Source organism: Prionailurus bengalensis, chromosome D3, assembly GCF_016509475.1.
Source record: "Prionailurus bengalensis isolate Pbe53 chromosome D3, Fcat_Pben_1.1_paternal_pri, whole genome shotgun sequence".
Classification (NCBI taxonomy): domain Eukaryota; kingdom Metazoa; phylum Chordata; class Mammalia; order Carnivora; family Felidae; genus Prionailurus; species Prionailurus bengalensis.
In genome coordinates, this window is record NC_057356.1 from 46,128,211 (window position 1) to 46,146,704 (window position 18,494).

The 18,494-nt window shown below is 41.6% G+C and overlaps 1 protein-coding gene across 5 annotated transcripts in view; it reads right to left on the reverse strand.

Annotated features, from left to right (window-relative positions):
* Window positions 1-18,494, reverse strand: part of ANKRD29 (ankyrin repeat domain 29) — a 54,939-nt gene that overhangs the window by 14,642 nt on the left and 21,803 nt on the right. For all 5 annotated transcript variants that reach the window (XM_043558459.1, XM_043558460.1, XM_043558462.1 and 2 more), the window contains 3 exons: window positions 14,156-14,254; window positions 11,292-11,390; window positions 7,435-7,533 (listed from right to left, as the gene is read on the reverse strand). In XM_043558459.1, the coding sequence (XP_043414394.1) occupies window positions 7,435-7,533; window positions 11,292-11,390; window positions 14,156-14,254 (297 nt within the window). The remainder of the gene's footprint in view (window positions 1-7,434; window positions 7,534-11,291; window positions 11,391-14,155; window positions 14,255-18,494) is intronic.

The window sequence follows — 18,494 nt, forward strand, 5'->3', positions numbered from 1 at the left end:
TGTTCAATGAGCTTTTCCAAGGGCTTGGCTGTTCGTAACACTAACATGTGGGAAAGTGCTGAGAGGTGATGTATTGGAACAACTATTAATATCATCAATTCATAACAGTAATGCTAACACTTCTATCACTTTAATTGCAATGGTCACGGTAGGTGGAAAAAGAAGTCACTACTTTATGGTTAGGAGACCTTAGGCAAATCACCCGGAGCCTTGGTTTTCTCCTGCAAAAAATGTTAGCTTCCAGAGATATTCATATACAGGAAAACATGCAGAAAGACGCTGAGCACAGGACTGGCTTATGTGTGCTTAGAAGTGGTCACTGAATCTGCACATGAAAAACAATAAGCACTTTAATTTGTGCTTTTGTTTACAAAACTCTACATGCTTGATTGATTCTCCCAGTTTTCCTGTGAGATAATGATTGAACAGGTAGGAATGATTGGTAAAATGGGATTTGGGGTTAAACCCAGCAAGCTGAATATAAATTAGAGCATTATTGTCAAATCAAATCATTTCCCAGTTGATTATCTAGTTGGTGGAGAGGAGAAGTTTTCCCTTCTGGACACCTCAATTCTTATTTTCTCTTATTTTTTTCTTCTTATAATGGTCGTGTCTTCATTATAAAGATGACTTCATGATGAAAATGATAAACATTAAGCCTGTTTAGCTCCTTTTTGTTGAGTTTTGAGAGAATGGAGTAAGAAAAAGCACTAAAAAATGTGTTTGTGAATACTTTCTGACAAAAAGATATAGTTTTAAAATATGTTAAAACAAATCACAGTGAAATAAATCACAGGAAGTTAGGACCTCTATGGGACCTTTTTTAAGAAAAGGAAATAGGACACTTAGCTTGAAGAAGATGAAATTCATGGGGTTATGACAGTTGTCATTTACTATCTGTGTGCAAACTGAGCAGAAAAGGATTTATTTCCTATTTCTTATGCTTCTTATAAAATATATTGTTATTTATTATTTGCCTATTTTGCATATCAAGTGGCACAAAGAGGGCTGATGGGTAAAGACTATTCAAGACTTTGGCTCGGTGTAGACAGAGGTGGTAGTGAGGGCTGGTTAAAGACTAAATAAGCTGATGAGTTAGTAATGAGTCCCCCCACACTTGGAGGGGTCCACCAATGACTGATTACCACTCAGCAGGATTGCTAGAGAAAAGAGTCATGTGCTTGACAGGGGATTACACAGGTGACTTGTGCCGTTCCTTCTGACTTGGTTATCCCCTTGTTCCATCCGAGATAACATTTCCAAGTATTATCTAATGCATTTTGATAGACAGATCACAGTATGAGAATGAGCATATGACATGATCTGTATTGGAAACTAAACGTCATATCATTTTAGTTAGGATCTTAGAGATTACTTCGAAAACGAATTACAACCTTCCATAGGAACGAGTATATTTAGTGGCACTAGCTCTTTGCTTCTGCTGCTTCTAGTGCTCACACTTAGGCTCTTTCCATCTACAAGCTCAAGCCAGACAAAGTCTTAGGGACCAATTCTATTCTAAGTTGGAAGCCCAAGAGACATAAGGAATCTGGTTAGTAGCAGAGTGGCTTCAATACCAAGATGACTTTGCTACCAGCCCTACCCTGACCCAGAACCTATTTCTCATTACTGGATCCCTGCTTGGTGTCCACAGTCCAGCAAATAGTTCTGTAAAGGATGTTAACTGATGCCTCCATTGCTCAGCCTGACCCTATTCTCCCAACCCACAGGTGATCAGACCAAGGATGAGCAGGCCAGCCAGTCCACTCTGGCCTGGTGTGCAGAGCCTAGTGGCAGCAATGACATGGCTATTCCAAGAATTTGGAAGTCTGACCCTATAAACTTAGGGACTGTATACAAGTTGAGTAAGTAGAAGATGCTAGAAAAAAAGGAGTAGGGAGAGGAAAAGAGGCAAGAGGGGACTTTGAGATGACAGAGACTACCTGGCTCATGAGAGAAAAAGTGCAACCATGATACCTCATGGGTTTTCTCTTCCAGTGAGGCCCGGATGAAATAGAAATGATAATAAGAAGTACCATAATTATCCTGGTTTTACAGATTAAAAAAACAACAATCCAGGACTACATCAAAATTAAAAGCTTTGTAGCAAAGGAAACAATCAACAAAACTAAAAGACGTCCTACTGAATGGGAGAAGATATTTGCAAGTGACATATTTGATAAAGGGTTAGTATCTAAAATATATAAAGAATTTATACAACTCAGCACCAAAAAACAAATAATCCAATTAAAAACTGGGCAGAAGACATGAACAGACATTTCTCCAAAGAAGATCTAAGGATGGTCAACAGACACATGAAAAGATGCTCAACGTCACTTACCATCAGGCAAATGCACATCAAAACCACAATGAGATATCACCTCACACCTGTCAGAATGGTTAAAATCGACAACACATGAAACAACAGGTGTTGGTGAGGATGTGAAGAAAAAGGAATCTTCAGGTATGGTTAGTGGGAATGCAAACTGGTTCAGCCAATGTGGAAAAGAGTATGGAGGTTCCTCAAAAAATTAAAAACAGAATTACTATATGATTCACTAATTCCACTACTGAGTATTTACCCAAAGGACTAATTAGCAAAGGATTACTTACCAAAAACACTAATTCTAAAAGATACATGCACCTCTATGTTTATAGCAGCATTACTTACAATAGGCAAGATATGGAAGTAATTCAAGTGTCCATCAATAGATGAATGGATAAATAAGATATAGTACACACACACACACACACACACACACACTGGAATGTTACTTAACCATAAAAAATTGAAATCTTAACTATTTGCAACAACATGGATGGAGCTAGAGGATATAATGCTAAGTGCAATAAGTCAGTCAGAGAAGGACAAATACCATATGATTTCACTCATATATGGAATTTAAGAAACAAAACAAACGAGCAAAGGAAAAGAGAGACAAACAAAAGACCAGACTCTTAACTATAGAAAACAAACAGGTGGTTACCAGAGGGGGGTGGAAGGAGGGATGGGGGAGATAGGTGAAGTGGATTAAAAGTACCCTTATTGTGATGAGCACTAAGCAATATACAGAAGTGTTGACTCACTATATTGTATACCTGAAACTAATATAACACTGTTATCTATTAAAATAATAATAAAAGAAACTCAAAAGAACCCCTGAAATTCAGGGAGTGTGGCCTGCTTAAGGTCATGCAGTTAATAAGCAAAACAGACTGTTTCATTTCCTTAAGATAGCCATATCCCCATAACTCACAAGCGACTCGCCCCCCAGAGACCTGGATCTGGCTCCCTACCTGGCTCTTACAATCTGTCTAGGACTTGTGTCCTGACTATGAGCCTGGGCCCTACATCTGAGTCTAGTTCTAGTTCGCAGCCACTGATCACTATGTCTTCTCCCTTCCGGGCCTCACTGGAGCTCTGCTCAATCCACAGGCTCTCTTCTGGAGTCAACATACCTTTTTGGAGGGCCTACCATGTGCAGAGGGCATGCAAGCAGGAGTGCCTCCCTGTTGCTATCTGCTTCCACAGGACACTGCAATGATCTATTGGTCCTCTTTTCTCCCATTGCCCAACACTGGGCTCGTCCCTCCAGGTTTGCAACCTGGGAGGACCGTCACTATCCGGGGCCCAGCATCTCTGCATACAAGTGCAGACCAAGGCTAGAGGGCATTTTATGAGATGGCCTTTTGGCAGGCTTCAAGGAGTTACTGATCAGCACTTTGAGAAGACTAGTAGAAGTGAGTGATGACAGGCTAAACTCAGCCCTGTGTAAACACTCAGACCTTTGCCACTCCATGAAAGTATTGTTTCATAAGGTGGATGAGTTGCGTTGGGAAAAGTATATATGTCAAAGAATTTTGCTGATAGAAAAACAGGCTAAATAGCCATCTTAAGCTGGTGATTAGAAAGGCTTGACTTGTATCAACTTTACTTGGTGAGGTCATGTAGAAAGAACTGAAGATAGGTTTTTAGCTTGACTATAGAGTACGATGATCTCTGTGACTCTTGACCTCTTTATCTAGGACAAACTAAGAGGAAAAGTTTTTCAAGTTTCCCATCAAGAACTTAGTCTTTCCAGGCTGCTTATGGTTTTGTGATTATGATTCCTTGTCACAAAAGTCCTAGAAAGGTTTTCAGTTAGTTCATCTGTGATAGAGTTACAAGGAAAAGCCATTCCTACTACTTACTGTTCAGATTCCCTGCAGCTCAGATCAAATGTCAACTGAATAATTTCATTGCAGCTTTGTTAATATACTGTCACAATGTACCATAAATGTCAGGACCCTCATAGAGTGGCAGTGAAAAAAATCATAAATTGGATTTATCTAAAAATACTAAGAAATGAAATCTGGCAAACATCTTTGTTTTTATTTTATAAATTCAAGAATCTTCTGGGTATGCCTGGGCGGCTCGGCTGGTTAAGCGTCCGAGTCTTGATCTCGGCTCAAGTCATGATCTCACGGTTTGTGAGTTCGAGCCCCATGTGGGGCTCTGCACTGACAGCTCAGAGCCTGTTTGGGATTCTGTCTCTCTGCCCTTCCCCCACTCACTCCCCCTCTGTCTAACTCTCAAAATAAATAAACTTAGAAACATTTTTTTTTTCTAACAATGACTTAATGTGTCAGTTGTGATTTCAGAATAAAACACCGATTTCCAAATGCCCTGCCAATATAGTATTCTACCATGCATGGGCCATTTTAATGGAAACTTTTAATTAGAATTTTTTTTTAACTTCCTCATAACTTGTGACGAAGTCCGTGGGGACTACTATCACTTTTGCCATATTTATGACACTGCTTGTTTTCTAGGAAGGGAATTAAAAATGCAGAGTTTACATTTTCAAAGAAGACAGAATGTGGACTAGTCTGACCTGGCTAGACAGCCTTTCATTATCAGCTCACAGGCAGGTAATAAAAAAGATTATGACTTGAGGATACAGTGGTGTGAGTGTACCCTATAAAAAGGAAAAATTCCGTTGCTTTTTCCCCCCAAACTTATTTTATAAACATCCTTTTCCTGAATAACAATATTTTCAGGGTTGGATTCATAATTCCAAACAATTGCATTGGATGCAGTCTTTAAAAGGTCATGTCACTTGACTTTGACCTGAGGGTGGGGTCCTCCCACTGCTGGATCAGTCATCCATTTTGAGCAGGTCATCCTCAGTGTGGGGAGTGAAAACAGCCATGGGGGTTGTAGACACCATGGCACTGTTAGCTCACTCTTTAATTTCTTGCCTTCAGTGTCATCATATGACTGAATTTAGCTTTGAGTGGACATAACGCAGGTAATATTTGAAATATAATATCTTATATCAACTTGGTTTTTTATGAACAGGGCATTAGGCATATGGTTAATACTATTTATTTTACAAATAGATTTGTCAAAGTGCCAGAAATTATTTCAGAAAGATGTACAGATAGAGAGGCCTGAGAATCTTGACAATCTTTCATTTCTAATTTCATGGTACTATGCTCAATAATGGCCTCCCAAATCAAACTTATGCAATCTAAAAATTACCAGTTCCTTTTTGTTATCCTTGGCAAAATGAAGCCTCTGATTCAGAGTCAAATCAACACTTTCAAAATAAGAAGGACCAGCAAGAAAATACTAAACTCCAATTCCCAAAAGTCACCTCTGGCAGGTACGGAAGTGCAACTTTTTTTAAAAGCTTCCTTTCCCAAGAGTATTCCTGGGGTCCTCTAAATCTAAGAATATCTTTAAAATTCTAAAAATGTAATCTCACATTCATAGTATCTTGCGTATGCTGAGTGCTTAAGAAATACTGATTGAATATTGAATAAAACAGCTACCAAAAAGGGGGAGCTTGAAGATTGTCTGGATCATCCTGCCCAGCCTCCTAATTTTCCGATGGAGGCAGACAAGTCCACAGAGATTGATTCACTTGTTCAAAACCACACAGCTAGTTATTGGCAGAGCTGGATCTAGAACTCAGGATTCTCGACCTGAAATCCACTTTGCCCAAAGACCCTTTCACTTCTTGGCTTCCCGTGTACTTGCACTTAAAAAAATTTTTTTTAATGTTTATTTATTTTTGAGAGCGACAGAGCATGAGCAGAGGAGGAAAGAGAGGGGGGAGACACAGAATCCAAAGCAGGCTCCAGGCTCTGAGCTGTCAGCACACAGCCCGACACAGGGCTCAAACCCATGAATCATGAGATCATGACCTGAGCTGAAGTCAGGCACTTAACTGACTGACCCACCCAGGCACTCCTGCGCTTGCATTTTTAAAGACTGAAGAAGCCTGGGGCCAAGAGCTCAGATCAACCTTCCCTGAGTGAACAAATGGGCATTCTTGTATCATGTTACATTAGAGTGGGAATCTCCCTGGGGGCCATTTACTGGTAAGAAATCAGCTTGACAATGAGAAAGAATGAAATACGGCCTTTTGTAGCAACATGGATGGAACTGGAGAGTGTTATGCTAAGTGAAATAAGTCATACAGAGAAAGACAGATACCATATGTTTTCACTCTTATATGGATCCTGAGAAACTTAACAGAAGACCATGGGGGAGGGGAAGGAAAAAAAAAAAGGTTAGAGAGGGAGGGAGCCAAAACATCAGAGACTCTTAAAAACTGAGAACAAACTGAGGGTTGATGAGGAGTGGGAGGGAGGGGAAAGTGGCTGATGGGCATTGAGGAGGGCACCTGTTGGGATGAGCACTGGGTGTTGTATGGAAATTTGACAATAAATTTCATATTAAAAAAAAAGAAAACTATCTTTAAAGTAGTGTTACTTTAATCTTAAATGTTTTGTTAAAAATAAATTAGTGCAGAAATCATTCCTATATAAGAGAAGCGAATTAGAATGCCTTAGATTTGAATGGTTCTTTATCTTTTATAAAGTGTGACCTGTATTACCTTGTGGTTCTTTTCCTTTAAGTATCCACCTATTGATTTGCCAGACATTAGCTTGCTCTTGGTAAATTAAGTCTCTATTAGTGTTATAATTGTGAGAGATGAAGGCATGGAACCTATTAATGCTTCTCAGTGGGCTAATGGGCTCCTCTTTGGTTTGGTGGAAGCAGAAGCGGGGGTAAGAGATAAGGGGGACTGGGCAGGGGCAAGGCTACCTGACTCACCTCTATTTACCTACGTCCCAGGCTAGCCCACCCCACTCTCATTACCTCAGTGCAGCCACAATTTATTTGAACATGAGGTGGCCAAGTATGCACTTGACCTCAGACACCAAACACCCATGTTTCAAAAATAGTAAATGGTGAAGTCAGCCTGATTTCACAGGCTTTCAGGTGAGCCCAAAGCAAAGAACAGGAGAAACCCCAATCAAAGACTGACTTCGTCACAGAGGCAAATGGTTTAAAGATGCCCAGAGCTGACTGGTTATCTTAGGCGCTGCCCCAGGACAACAGGCCCTGCCTGCCCACCGTTCTGCGCACGCAGACATTACCTGCCTTGGCTGGTTGACTTTTGCTCCTGAAGACAACAGTAATCGAATAACATCCAAGTAACCACCCTGGGCAGCTAGGAAGAGTGCAGTGGCTCCATCCTGAGAGATGTCAAAATGGAAGTGTTAAAATCACCTTTCACGTTTATTTTAAAATATAATCAATTAAAAATACATCCGTTTAATACAACTTCCCATTTCTGTCCCCCACTTTGTTTTCATAGTCATGGTTAGTGTTTTATTCTTTGAAGAATAGTTCTAAAATATCACAGTAAGTCAGGTTGAAAGGTAAAGTTTCAAACAGGCTTATAAGGATAACTTAAAATATACGTAATGACCGTTCACTCTACAAAACCTTGATCACGGAGCTTACGATCTACCCACTTGCTGGTACCATCCAGCTTGTCCAAATAGCCAGTCATCATTTTTCTCTTGTCTGCACAGACTTCTCATTAGCTGCCTTCTGTTTTTGTTGTGTGACCTCAGGGTTTATCCCCTTTTTAATTAGTTTAAAAAATACCTACGTTTAATATAATTTTCCATTTCAATTCTTTTGTCAAGTAAGAGCTAAGTGTTAGTTTAAAAACAAACAAAAAAGAAAGTCTACTAATAAACAACAACAAAGTCCCCCAAACCTATTTGGTATATTTTTATGCATCAGAAGTGTCCTTTATTTTTTTTTTTAATGTTTATTTATTTTTTTTTTTAATTTTTTTTTTTAACGTTTATTTATTTTTGAGACACAAAGAGACAGAGCATGAACAGGGGAGAGGCAGAGAGAGAGGGAGACACAGAATCTGAAACAGGCTCCAGGCTCTGAGCTGTCAGCACAGAGCCCGACGCGGGGCTCGAACTCACGGACCGCGAGATTGTGACCTGGCTGAAGTCGGACGCTTAACCGACTGCGCCACCCAGGCGCCCCTAATGTTTATTTATTTTTGAGAGAGAGAGAGAGAAACAGAGTGTGAGCAGGGGAAGGGCAGAGAGAGAGGGAGACACAGAATCTGAAGCAGGCTCCAGGCTCCAAGCTGTCAGCACAGAGCCCGATGCATGGCTCGAACCCACAAACTGTGAGATCATGACCCGAGCTGAAGTCGGACACTCAACTGATTGAGCCACCCAGGCGCCCCAAAGGGTCCTTTTAATTAGATCTTTCCTACCCCTTTCTCTTTCTTGTCCCCGTATCCATATCCACCCCCTCACCCAACATGCAGTTTCTCTAAGCTTTGAAACAAAAGATGCTTTCAGGAAAACTGCCCTCATAAGAATTATCCATGAACTTGCTCCCTGACAGCCCAATAGACACCAACAACACCTGCAAACAACTAAGCAATCCTGCACAAAAGCCCAAAGCAAGTGCTTGCTCCTAATTTTCTTAGTGGTTTTGTTTGTGTGTTTTAATTTTTTTTAAGTTTATTTACTTTTGAGAGAGGCAGAGTGCGAGCGGGGGAGGGGCAGAGAGAGAGAGGGGACACAGAATCCAAAGCAGGCTCCAGGTTCCGAGCTGTCAGCACAGAGCCAGACGTGGGACCCGAATTCACGAGCTGTGAGATCATGACCTGAGCTGAAGTCAGACGCTTAACCAACTGAGCCACCCAAGGTGCCCTATTTGTTTGCGTTTTAACTGAGAGTCTATGTCCTCTGCACATTTCTTCTTTCTTAAAGACATTCATTGGTGATGTCAGCAAACACAGAAGTCAGTGCAGAGCATCCATCCTCCCCATAATCTCACTTCACACGGCGTTCACAGAACGTGGTGAGCTTCATTATTTTTAGACTGCAGTGGAAAACCTGAGCACATCCTAGTGGAAAACACCTAGCTAACCCAGTTAATTACCACTCCTCCCATCAGGAATGTTAACCACAAGTTAAGATACAAAGCACCTCTCTCTGCAAGTCTGACCAGGTGGAGGGTGCTGGTGGGTGTCCACTGAGCTGCCAGACTCCTCTTAAGGCAATCATTAAAAAATTACTCAGCCTATACAGATTTCTATGCAGATGTTTGGTACGGGGATAAAATGTTCAGCGGCTCCTTACTGTGTGCGTTGCCACAGAAAATCCACCACGCTCGTAGCAGCTATTAATTCTTGGAAATTTTCTAAAATGGATATCCAAACATTGCATTTTTACTGCGTATTCCAAATTTCTGTCCCTATAAGCTTTCAGGAGTCATTGACTGGGATTCCCAGCAGTCCAGCTGTTTTTGGCAGAAACATTTACATTTGGACTGTTTGGGTAAGGGTAAAAGGAACTTTCAGTGCACGAAATTTCTTGAGTCACTTTATAACAGGAATTTACTACAGGAATGGGCTCTCCCCAAACTCTACGTTTTTAAGATTATGTGCCACTCTGGTGAGCCCTTTGGAAGAATGTTATCTAACAGTACAAATATGCCAGTCAATTCAGATTGCCGACTATTAGTGGTAATGTTATGAACACCACAACTCACTTTCCTTTTCCAAAGACTTGGGCTCTTCCTGTTCAGCCCCCCCACACATATACTCAAACATGCTCTCAGATATACTTCATTATATACAGCCAAAGGAATGGCCAAAGCTGTAGACCTGTGTTTCTTAGACTCGGGCACACATCAGAACCACCTGCTTCTCAGTTGGGTCCTTGGAGATTCCGGCTTAGTTGGTCTGGAGAGGGCCTAGAAGTATTCCTTTAAAGCTCCCTACATGATTCTAATGACAGCCAGAGTTGAGAATCACTCAGACCAGTGTCAAGTGATTCAATCCTTCAGATGGGAAAACTGCAGGTTCAAAGGGTGTTGCAGATTTTGAACCGCAAAGGGTAATGCTAGTGGCTAGTGCTTCAAAGAGGTCTGTGACTTGTCATTTAATCATGTAAACTCAGGAAAGCTTGTTCAAATGGAAAAGGTCACACCTACACATCTCATTCCACGGCTACGAAAGTATAGTGCCATAGGCCTAAATGGCTCATGGTAAGATAGCCTAAAATGGGATTCCTAGATAATTGGAAGTAGGAATTCTTCCACTCCTTACCATGAGATTCTATCAAGTCACTTCATCTCTCTCTCTCCCTCTCTCCCTCTCTCCCTCTCATACACACACACACACACACACACACACACACACACACACACACACACATATTTTGTCCAAAAGCAGAATAACATTCACCATAAATCCTGTGGAATTACAGTGACAATTAAAAGAGCCTTTGGGTAATGTGCTAATTGCCAATTCGCTGCAAACAGACCCACACTAGTAGTAGCTACCTTTCAAAGGTCAACGGTGTGCATGCACTTCACAGGTTTTCAACTACCCACACTCACTCGCCTTCCAAATAATTTGATTTCTCCTTTATTTGTGCTTTCCTCCTAGATAACTCTACAACAGGAGCATTATTTTGGTTTTCAGCAAGTCCAATGCTAGCCTTGTTATGTTATGAATAAGCAAGTGTCATATGATTTTTGAAGATCCTAATTGCATAAGTTATATGAAATATCTCATATGTAAAAGAGACTTAAAAGGGTATAACCAAGATGGGTAAACAAGATTATGTTTCTACACAGAAAAAGCTCACCTGGTTAACTGTACATTTTTTCCTTTGATGTTTCAGATTAAAGTCCTACTGTTCATTAAAAAAAAATTTTTTTTTTTTAAGTAGGCTCCACGCCTAGGGTGAGCCCATCACGGGGCTTGAGCTCATGACCCTGAGATCAAGACCTGAGCTGTGATCAAGAGTCGGACACCCAACCAACTGAGCCACCCAGGTGCCCCCAAAATACTTTTGAAGTTGGCATTTCTGGTATCCAAATTTTGACTGCAGTAGTACATGTGATGAGAGGATGGGCAAGGATCCACCCAGTGTCCCGCTGAAAATGCACTCACGTAAAGTTGGTCGTGGATATTGGCTCCATGCTTCAGCAGGGTCTCAACCACCTGCATGTGCCCATACTGACTGGCGGCCAACAGGGCAGTGCCCCCATCCTGCAAGGTGTAAACACACTAGAATCAGTGCAGGCACCTATTTACCAAGCAGGTACTCCTGACATGGTGAGAGCTTTGGAAAAGACATTTCCTGTAGATAACAACGAAGTCACTTTTCCTCCTTTATCTCTTTTTCTTTCTAATCATGACCGGGTTCATCCTAAAGACATCATTAGGTTGTACACGTGGATGACTTGAGATACATTACAGTTATCGGACTATGTTATTATGAGTGTTCCCGGGTCAAATGCAGAAGAATCTACTTGCATCTCAATAAAGGAAACAAAGAACAGAAAGTCTGTACCAATCAGTTCTGTCTTGGAATTTCCTGAACAGTCTCCTGTGGTTTCTGGCTAGAGAGCTGCTTGACAAATGTTGACTTCTCCCTGTGGTTCCCCCCAGCTGTGGGCCTCTGAGATTAAGGTGATTTATGGAGTAAACTTCCGGGGCCGTTGCCTTCAAGGGACAAGGTCAGCATCCATTAAGAGTGGATAACTATAGCATATCCCACGTGCTTCTCACCATCCTACTTAGCATTTCTTTTGAACATGTGCCAGCTTGTCTAGATCTCTTTTAAAATGTCCGCCCTAGAATGAATCAGAGCACCAAAAAGTAGATGCGGTCTGATGTGGAATGGGACATTCCTTTGTTCCATCCTCTCCACTTTTATCTCTACAGCCTAAATTAGAATTAGCTTTTATGTCAACCGCATCGCGCTACTGACTCATTGAGTTTGTGGTCAACTGAAACCTTTAATGGTTTTCCTCAGGTGCTACAGCTAAGGCATTATCTTCTCCTATCTCCACTTGATGCGCTGTGTGCTCACTTCGGCAGCACATATACAATTGGTGAGCTGTTTGTTTGGCTCTGTGAATTAGTAGGTGGACATCTGAGCTAACTATAAACAATGCAAGAACATGTCACCTGGTTCTGAAATACAAATCATAACTAAAGATAGTGTGGTTTCTAAATTTGGGCATAGAGTGTTTATCCAAAATGCCTGCCCTCACACTTCCACCCTCACAGGGTCTGATTCGGTAGGTCTGGGTGAGGCCCAGAAATAGGCTTTCTGACCAGTCACATGAGGGCACTGTGACGTGCAAGTGGCAGGTGGGCCTCAGGTAGAGAAACACTGTTGTAGGAGCTCCATTGTTCACAGGCTGTGGGGGGTGGGGCAGGGCCCTCGAGCTGTGATTTGAAGGGTGGAGAATGGAGGTAGGAGCCTGGAGGGTTGAGGCTGGTGGTGGGGGTGGCTGTGGGTGGAGCGGGTGGGCAACAAGAATTTGCTTACTAGCAGCAATGAGCACCAACATTTCCAACTTTTGTTCTGTTAATTTTCTCTTTGCCTCATGAGGTAAGAGAAGAGCTAAAATAGGGTGATTATTATAGAAGAGCTGGTACCTTTTATCTTTAAAGACACATTTTGGGGGATACGGATTCAATAATGATGAGAACAACTGTGGAAGCAAAGGCAGTTCTGATGACAGGATCATATGAAAACTCAAAGCCTCTGGACATTCTCTTCTTCCCATGGAAATTCTCGGATACCTACAGCTGACCTAATGGAAACATTTGGAATTGTGCTCTGGGCCCCATGTTCCGTGGATTTCTGGGACAGCACAAACTGGCTCACAGACAAAGGCTTCAAGCCAGCATTAACTTGTTAACCAAGAAAACTGAAGCAGCCATATGGCTGTGCATGATCGTTCTGACTTCAAAGTTCAAAGAGTTGAGACTCCCATTTGTAGGACTTCACTTTCTATTCTTAGTTGTCTGACTTTTATAATGAGAAATAAAAAGATAATTAATATAAAAATATATGCAACACATACATTTTGGGTTATTGTATATTATATTCAGCATGTTTGGAGGCACGTGCACAGTGCAATAGCAGGTTTCAGAATAGACTGAGCCTATTTGAAATTCACATCCAACAGAAATTCACAGCATTTTAGCAGAAAAAGAAGAACTCACTGGAAACTCCCCTGATACCAAAATATCACCTACAATGGATTAAGTAAGCCTAAAAGATCCCAAGTAAGGCAAATTTCCAGGAATTTTTTGGTTATGATTAGGCTGGAAATAAGTTGACAATTACAAAAATGCTGAAGCCGTTCAATTCTCCTACTATACACCATTATCTTGTAAAATCATATTGTGAACACGAAATTGATCTTTCAGCAACCTCGGTTTTCTCATTCATGTGTCAAACGTGAGGAATCAATGACTTCTTTAAAGGAAGAACCACATTTCCTTGCCTGACTGTATCAACTGTAATCATGTATTATATATTTCAATGAGGACATCTCAGAAAGTAAACTGCTTGTCAAATCACCCTTCTTAGAAATCTCTCAGATTCACTAACATTGGCTTAATACTTCAACAGCTCCTATCATAGCACTGGGATTAACCTTGAAGTGAAGAAAAACACATGAAAACAGGGAAAGTTATGAAGCCCTTGCTGTTATCCACTCTGCTAACAAAATTTAGTGTCCCAAAGTAGAAAGCTACCAGTGCAAGACAGAATGTAAATAGCTCCCCATAAAATTCTCTAGTTGTGAGCCCAGAGTGAAAATGTCATGTTTTATATTGAATCCCTAGGACTACCTTTGAACCATGACAAGTAACTTTGTGAAACCCAACCTTCTTGGGCTTGAAAATCTTGTAAAAAGGGAAGCACAAATTCATACTATGGATGAAGAGAAACAAATATTCATGCTACTGAAATTCTTCAACAGGGTATGAAATCAAGAAAGTTCTCTTACTTTGGTCCTACATTCAGTAGATGCTCCAAATTCAAAGAGAAATCTCACGACATCATTATGTCCTTGCTGGGCAGCAAAGAACAGGGCAGTTGTACCTGACTGGGAGAGAGCAAGAGGCTGGTTTTAAGATATTTAGTTACATTACACGTGACTTACACATTTGCAAACAAGACAACACTATACCCTTGTATATAAGCCTTCTAGCCTAGGAGGTGGCTACATTTGGACTGATTATATTCCTTGTTCAGAGAAGTGAGAACACGAAAGGAGAATGTATTGTTGGTGCAATGGGATGAATGGTGGACCCAAAAGATATGTCCCTATCCTAATTTCTGGAACTTGTGACTATTACCTTATGTGGCATGAGATGTGATTAACTTAAGGATTTTTGAGAGGAGGCACTTATCCTGGCTTAGCCTGGTGGGCCCTAAATCCAGTGACAACTGTCTTAAAACAGTGAGGCAAAGACACATTTGACACAGAGGAGAGGAAGAGGCAATATGGCCCCAGAGGCAGAGATGTGGCCCTAAGTCAAGGAATGCCTGCTGCTACCAGAGGCTGGAAGAGGTAAAGAATGGGTTCTCCCTGCGGCCTCCAGAGGGGGTGTGGTTCTGCAGACACACCTTGAATTTTCTGTCCTCCAGAATCCTAAAAGTAGAAATTCTGTTATTTTAAGCCACCTAATTGGTGGTAATTTGTTACAGCAGCCTCAAGGAACTAACATGCTTGGTAACACGGGTATTTATTCACACAGGGAGGAATTCTGGAAGAGTTCCGGCTACAAAGTAAAGCACCCCAGACTAGAAAGCTACCAGTGCAGGAAAGAATCTAATTAATTCACTCAAATGGGCTCAAAATATTCCTTAAAATAGGACATAGGAGCAAGAAACAGCCTGATTCCAAATCTTCAACCGATCAGTGATACCCTGAGACACACATTTTAGCATCCTCTCCTCCCATCCATTTTTACAAGCCTACTCAAAGACTGGTAGCCAAATCATTGTGTAACATGAGCAAATTCATCATACCACTCTGTGGCGAATGCATAGTTTTCATATAAAGACACTCTTCACCCCAGCGCTTGGAGCATGGATGAAGCGAACACTACACTCTCCCAGGCACAGTGAAGAGAAAATCCTCCCTCCATGACTTACCCGGAAGTGTTAAAGTGGTAGGTTCTTACCCAAGTGAGAGAAGCCAGGAGAACTGTGGCCTAAGGACCACTGATCACTCTGAAGCTTGTTTCTTAAGTGTGTGTGTATGCGTGTATGTTTGTATGCATGTGTGCATGTGCGCGTGTGTGACAGGGATCAATGAGCCCAGCCACTGTGGCAGAACACAAGTGAGTAACTTCACAGTCATGACCATCTACCTTGGGGCTATGCACCCAACCAGACACTGCCCCGGGGAGGCACAGGTAATGTGATCTTTCCCAAAGCCTTTCAGCCTGCAAGGCAGGAGTGATTTTCTCCTTGGTTCCCATAGAAACAAGTGGAAGCATCCTCTCATTGCTTTCCTACAGTGGACGACACTGGATTCCAGAAACCTTAAGATATAATCGGGTCTGGATGAAGAAACTTGGCTAGAAAAGGAAAACTCTCATCTTCTCAATAGATACTAAATTTTAGAAACTACCAGGGAGGGACACCTTGGTGGCTCAGTTCGTTGAGTGTCTGACTCTTGATTTCAGCTCAGGTCATGATCCCAAGGTTGTGGGTTTGAACTCAGCTGCTGAGTGTGGAGCCTGTTTGGGATTCTCTTTCTCTCTCCCTCTGCCCCTCTCCCCTGAGTGTTCTCTCTCTCCCTCTCTCTCTCTTTCTCTAAGAAAGAAAGAAAGAAAGAAAGAAAAGAAACTACCAAGGATAATTTCTAGAAACTGTTTCTTCACTTTCTTCACTAAGAAAAAAGATTTGTTTTTCACTGTTTTTTTTAAATATATATTAATTTAAAAATCCTATTTTAGCACTTAGAATCAATTTTGGAACATACAGTTACTGTCAATCATTGTGCACATGAATGGAGCATCTGTAGAGAATAGAAGCCAGACTTCATGACAACTATACGTGCAACTCTTATGCCTGAGAGCTTTAGCTAATATTGCTGGTTCTCTAGAGCAATGGTCTCTCAGGATCATTAGCTTCTGGTTCTTGCAAGCTCTGTGCGTCTAGATAAACTTAGAAAACAATGGCAGGTACTTTTTCAGGAAACAAATATTTTGATATGGATTAAATGGAAAAGATGAACTAAGAATGAACCAAGGTTAGGGTGCCTAAGTGGCTCAGTCAGTTAAGTGTCCAACTTCGGCTCAGGTCATAATCTCACAGTTCATGAGTTCAAGCCCCACGTCGGGCTCTGTGCTAACAGCTCAGAGCCTGGAGCCTGTTTCAGATTTTGTGTCTCCCTCTCTCTCTGCCCCTGCCCTGCTCACGCTCTCTCTCTCTCTCTCTTTCAAGAATAAATAAACATTAAACAAAAAAATGTAAAGAATGAATCAAGGTAGAAGCTTGTTACATGAGTGAGTTCCATAGCACTCTCAGCTTGCAAAACAGATGAGGTGATGTTGGGACCTCTCTTTAGCAGTTCTACCAACAGAGACTAGCATGGCTGCAGGAAATTCAAGGGACCACTGGGAACTCATATAGCATAATCATTTGAGCTACAAGGTTACCTCTAAATTGGACACACTTTGGTAAGTCCTTGAGGGCCATTTTGTTCAATGCACAATAGTTTTCATTCCCAAGAATATTAGTTGAGCAACTGGAACCAAACAAATCGATATAAAACCATAAAAACCATACATTGGCTGGAAATCAAACAAATGTTTCTCTTCTCTCAGCTTTTCACAATTGTTCTGAAGATATTTTTGTACATGTTGAACTTGCCCTTCAGGATAGAGTTTTTTGAGTAAGCAGATCTGAATCATATTGTTTTTATTAGAGAAGATCTGTCTTTTCTTTAAAGTTATAATAAACCAAGGCTGCAAAGCATAAAGGAAAAACAAAAGATTATGGTAATTTCAAACTATAATTCTAAATGGGCCCAAACATTTTCCTCCCAGAAGGAAATTAGCTGCTGACATGAAAAGTGGCCTAAAACAATGCTCCAGTGTTGTGGAAATTGCTCAGAAGAATCTGTCTGTGAGAAGATTGATTGGACTTGATACAGTTTCCCTGAGTGGCTCCTCTTGAGGAGCTTGCTGGTCCAGGGCTATGGAGAACCAGACTTCAGATTTTACCCATCAAGTGCCCATCTTGGTCCACAGCCAAGGTGACACCCAAAGGGGAGAGGGGATGGACTTTAGACAACCCATGTACTATCCATCCCTCACACCTGGGGTGTCTTCATTTGTTCCACTCAGGTGTAGCAGTCCAGCCTAGAAGATGGGGCATACTGACTGATGAAAGTTTGGTTGATGAATCATCCTTTCTGAAACAACTGTAGGGCAGGCCCTCGAATAAGACTAGGCCAAGGAAAATCAAATGCTCCAGTTTGGTTTGGAGCTTGCTTCAGGAAGCCATCTTGTGTCTGACTCAGTGTGGATTGAGAGGTCAGATTCGCTTCAGGGATGACCCGTGGCTGTGTCTCCATAAAGGTTAATTTACAAGGCCCTAGATTAAATCTGCTCGGAAATAAATGGATCCCCCTAAGACCTGAATCCCAAAGTGGTTAAAATGCCCAGCCTCCTACTGCTCTTCTGCACTGGAACAAGAATGGATCCTCTAGCTAGACTGAACTCCCAAGATGGCCTTTGAATGAAGTGTGGGAACAGGCTCGCATTTTAGTCCAATGTTCGCCACACGGCTTTTTTGGGGGACAGCTTATTTAAAATGTGACTAGTCGGAGAAGCCCTTTGAAATAATGGTTGGTTGAGGCAGTCTAGCAAGAGAGCCTCATTAAGAACAGGTTGGTGGGGCGCTTGGAGGGGCTCAGTGGATCGAGTGAGTTTGAGCCCCAAATTGGGCTTGCTGCCATCAGTGCAGAGCCCGCTTTGGATCTTCTGTCCCCACCCTCTCTCTGTACCTTCCCTGCATGCATTTTCTCTAAGATAAATAAACATTAAAAAAAAAAAAAAAAGAACAGGCTGGTGACCAATCCTTTGAAAAATGCAATGATCTCTATGAAAATCCTATAACTGGGGCACCTGGGTGGCTGAGTTGGTTAAGTGTCTGACTCTTGGTCTCAGCTCAGGTCATGATATCATGGTTCGTGAGTTCGAGCCTGGGATTCTGTCTGTCTGTCTGTCTGTCTCTCTCTCTGCCCCTACCCTGTTTGCACATGCAAGCATGTATGCGTGCGTGCTCTCTCTCTCAAAATAAAGAAATAAAAAAATTTTTTTAAA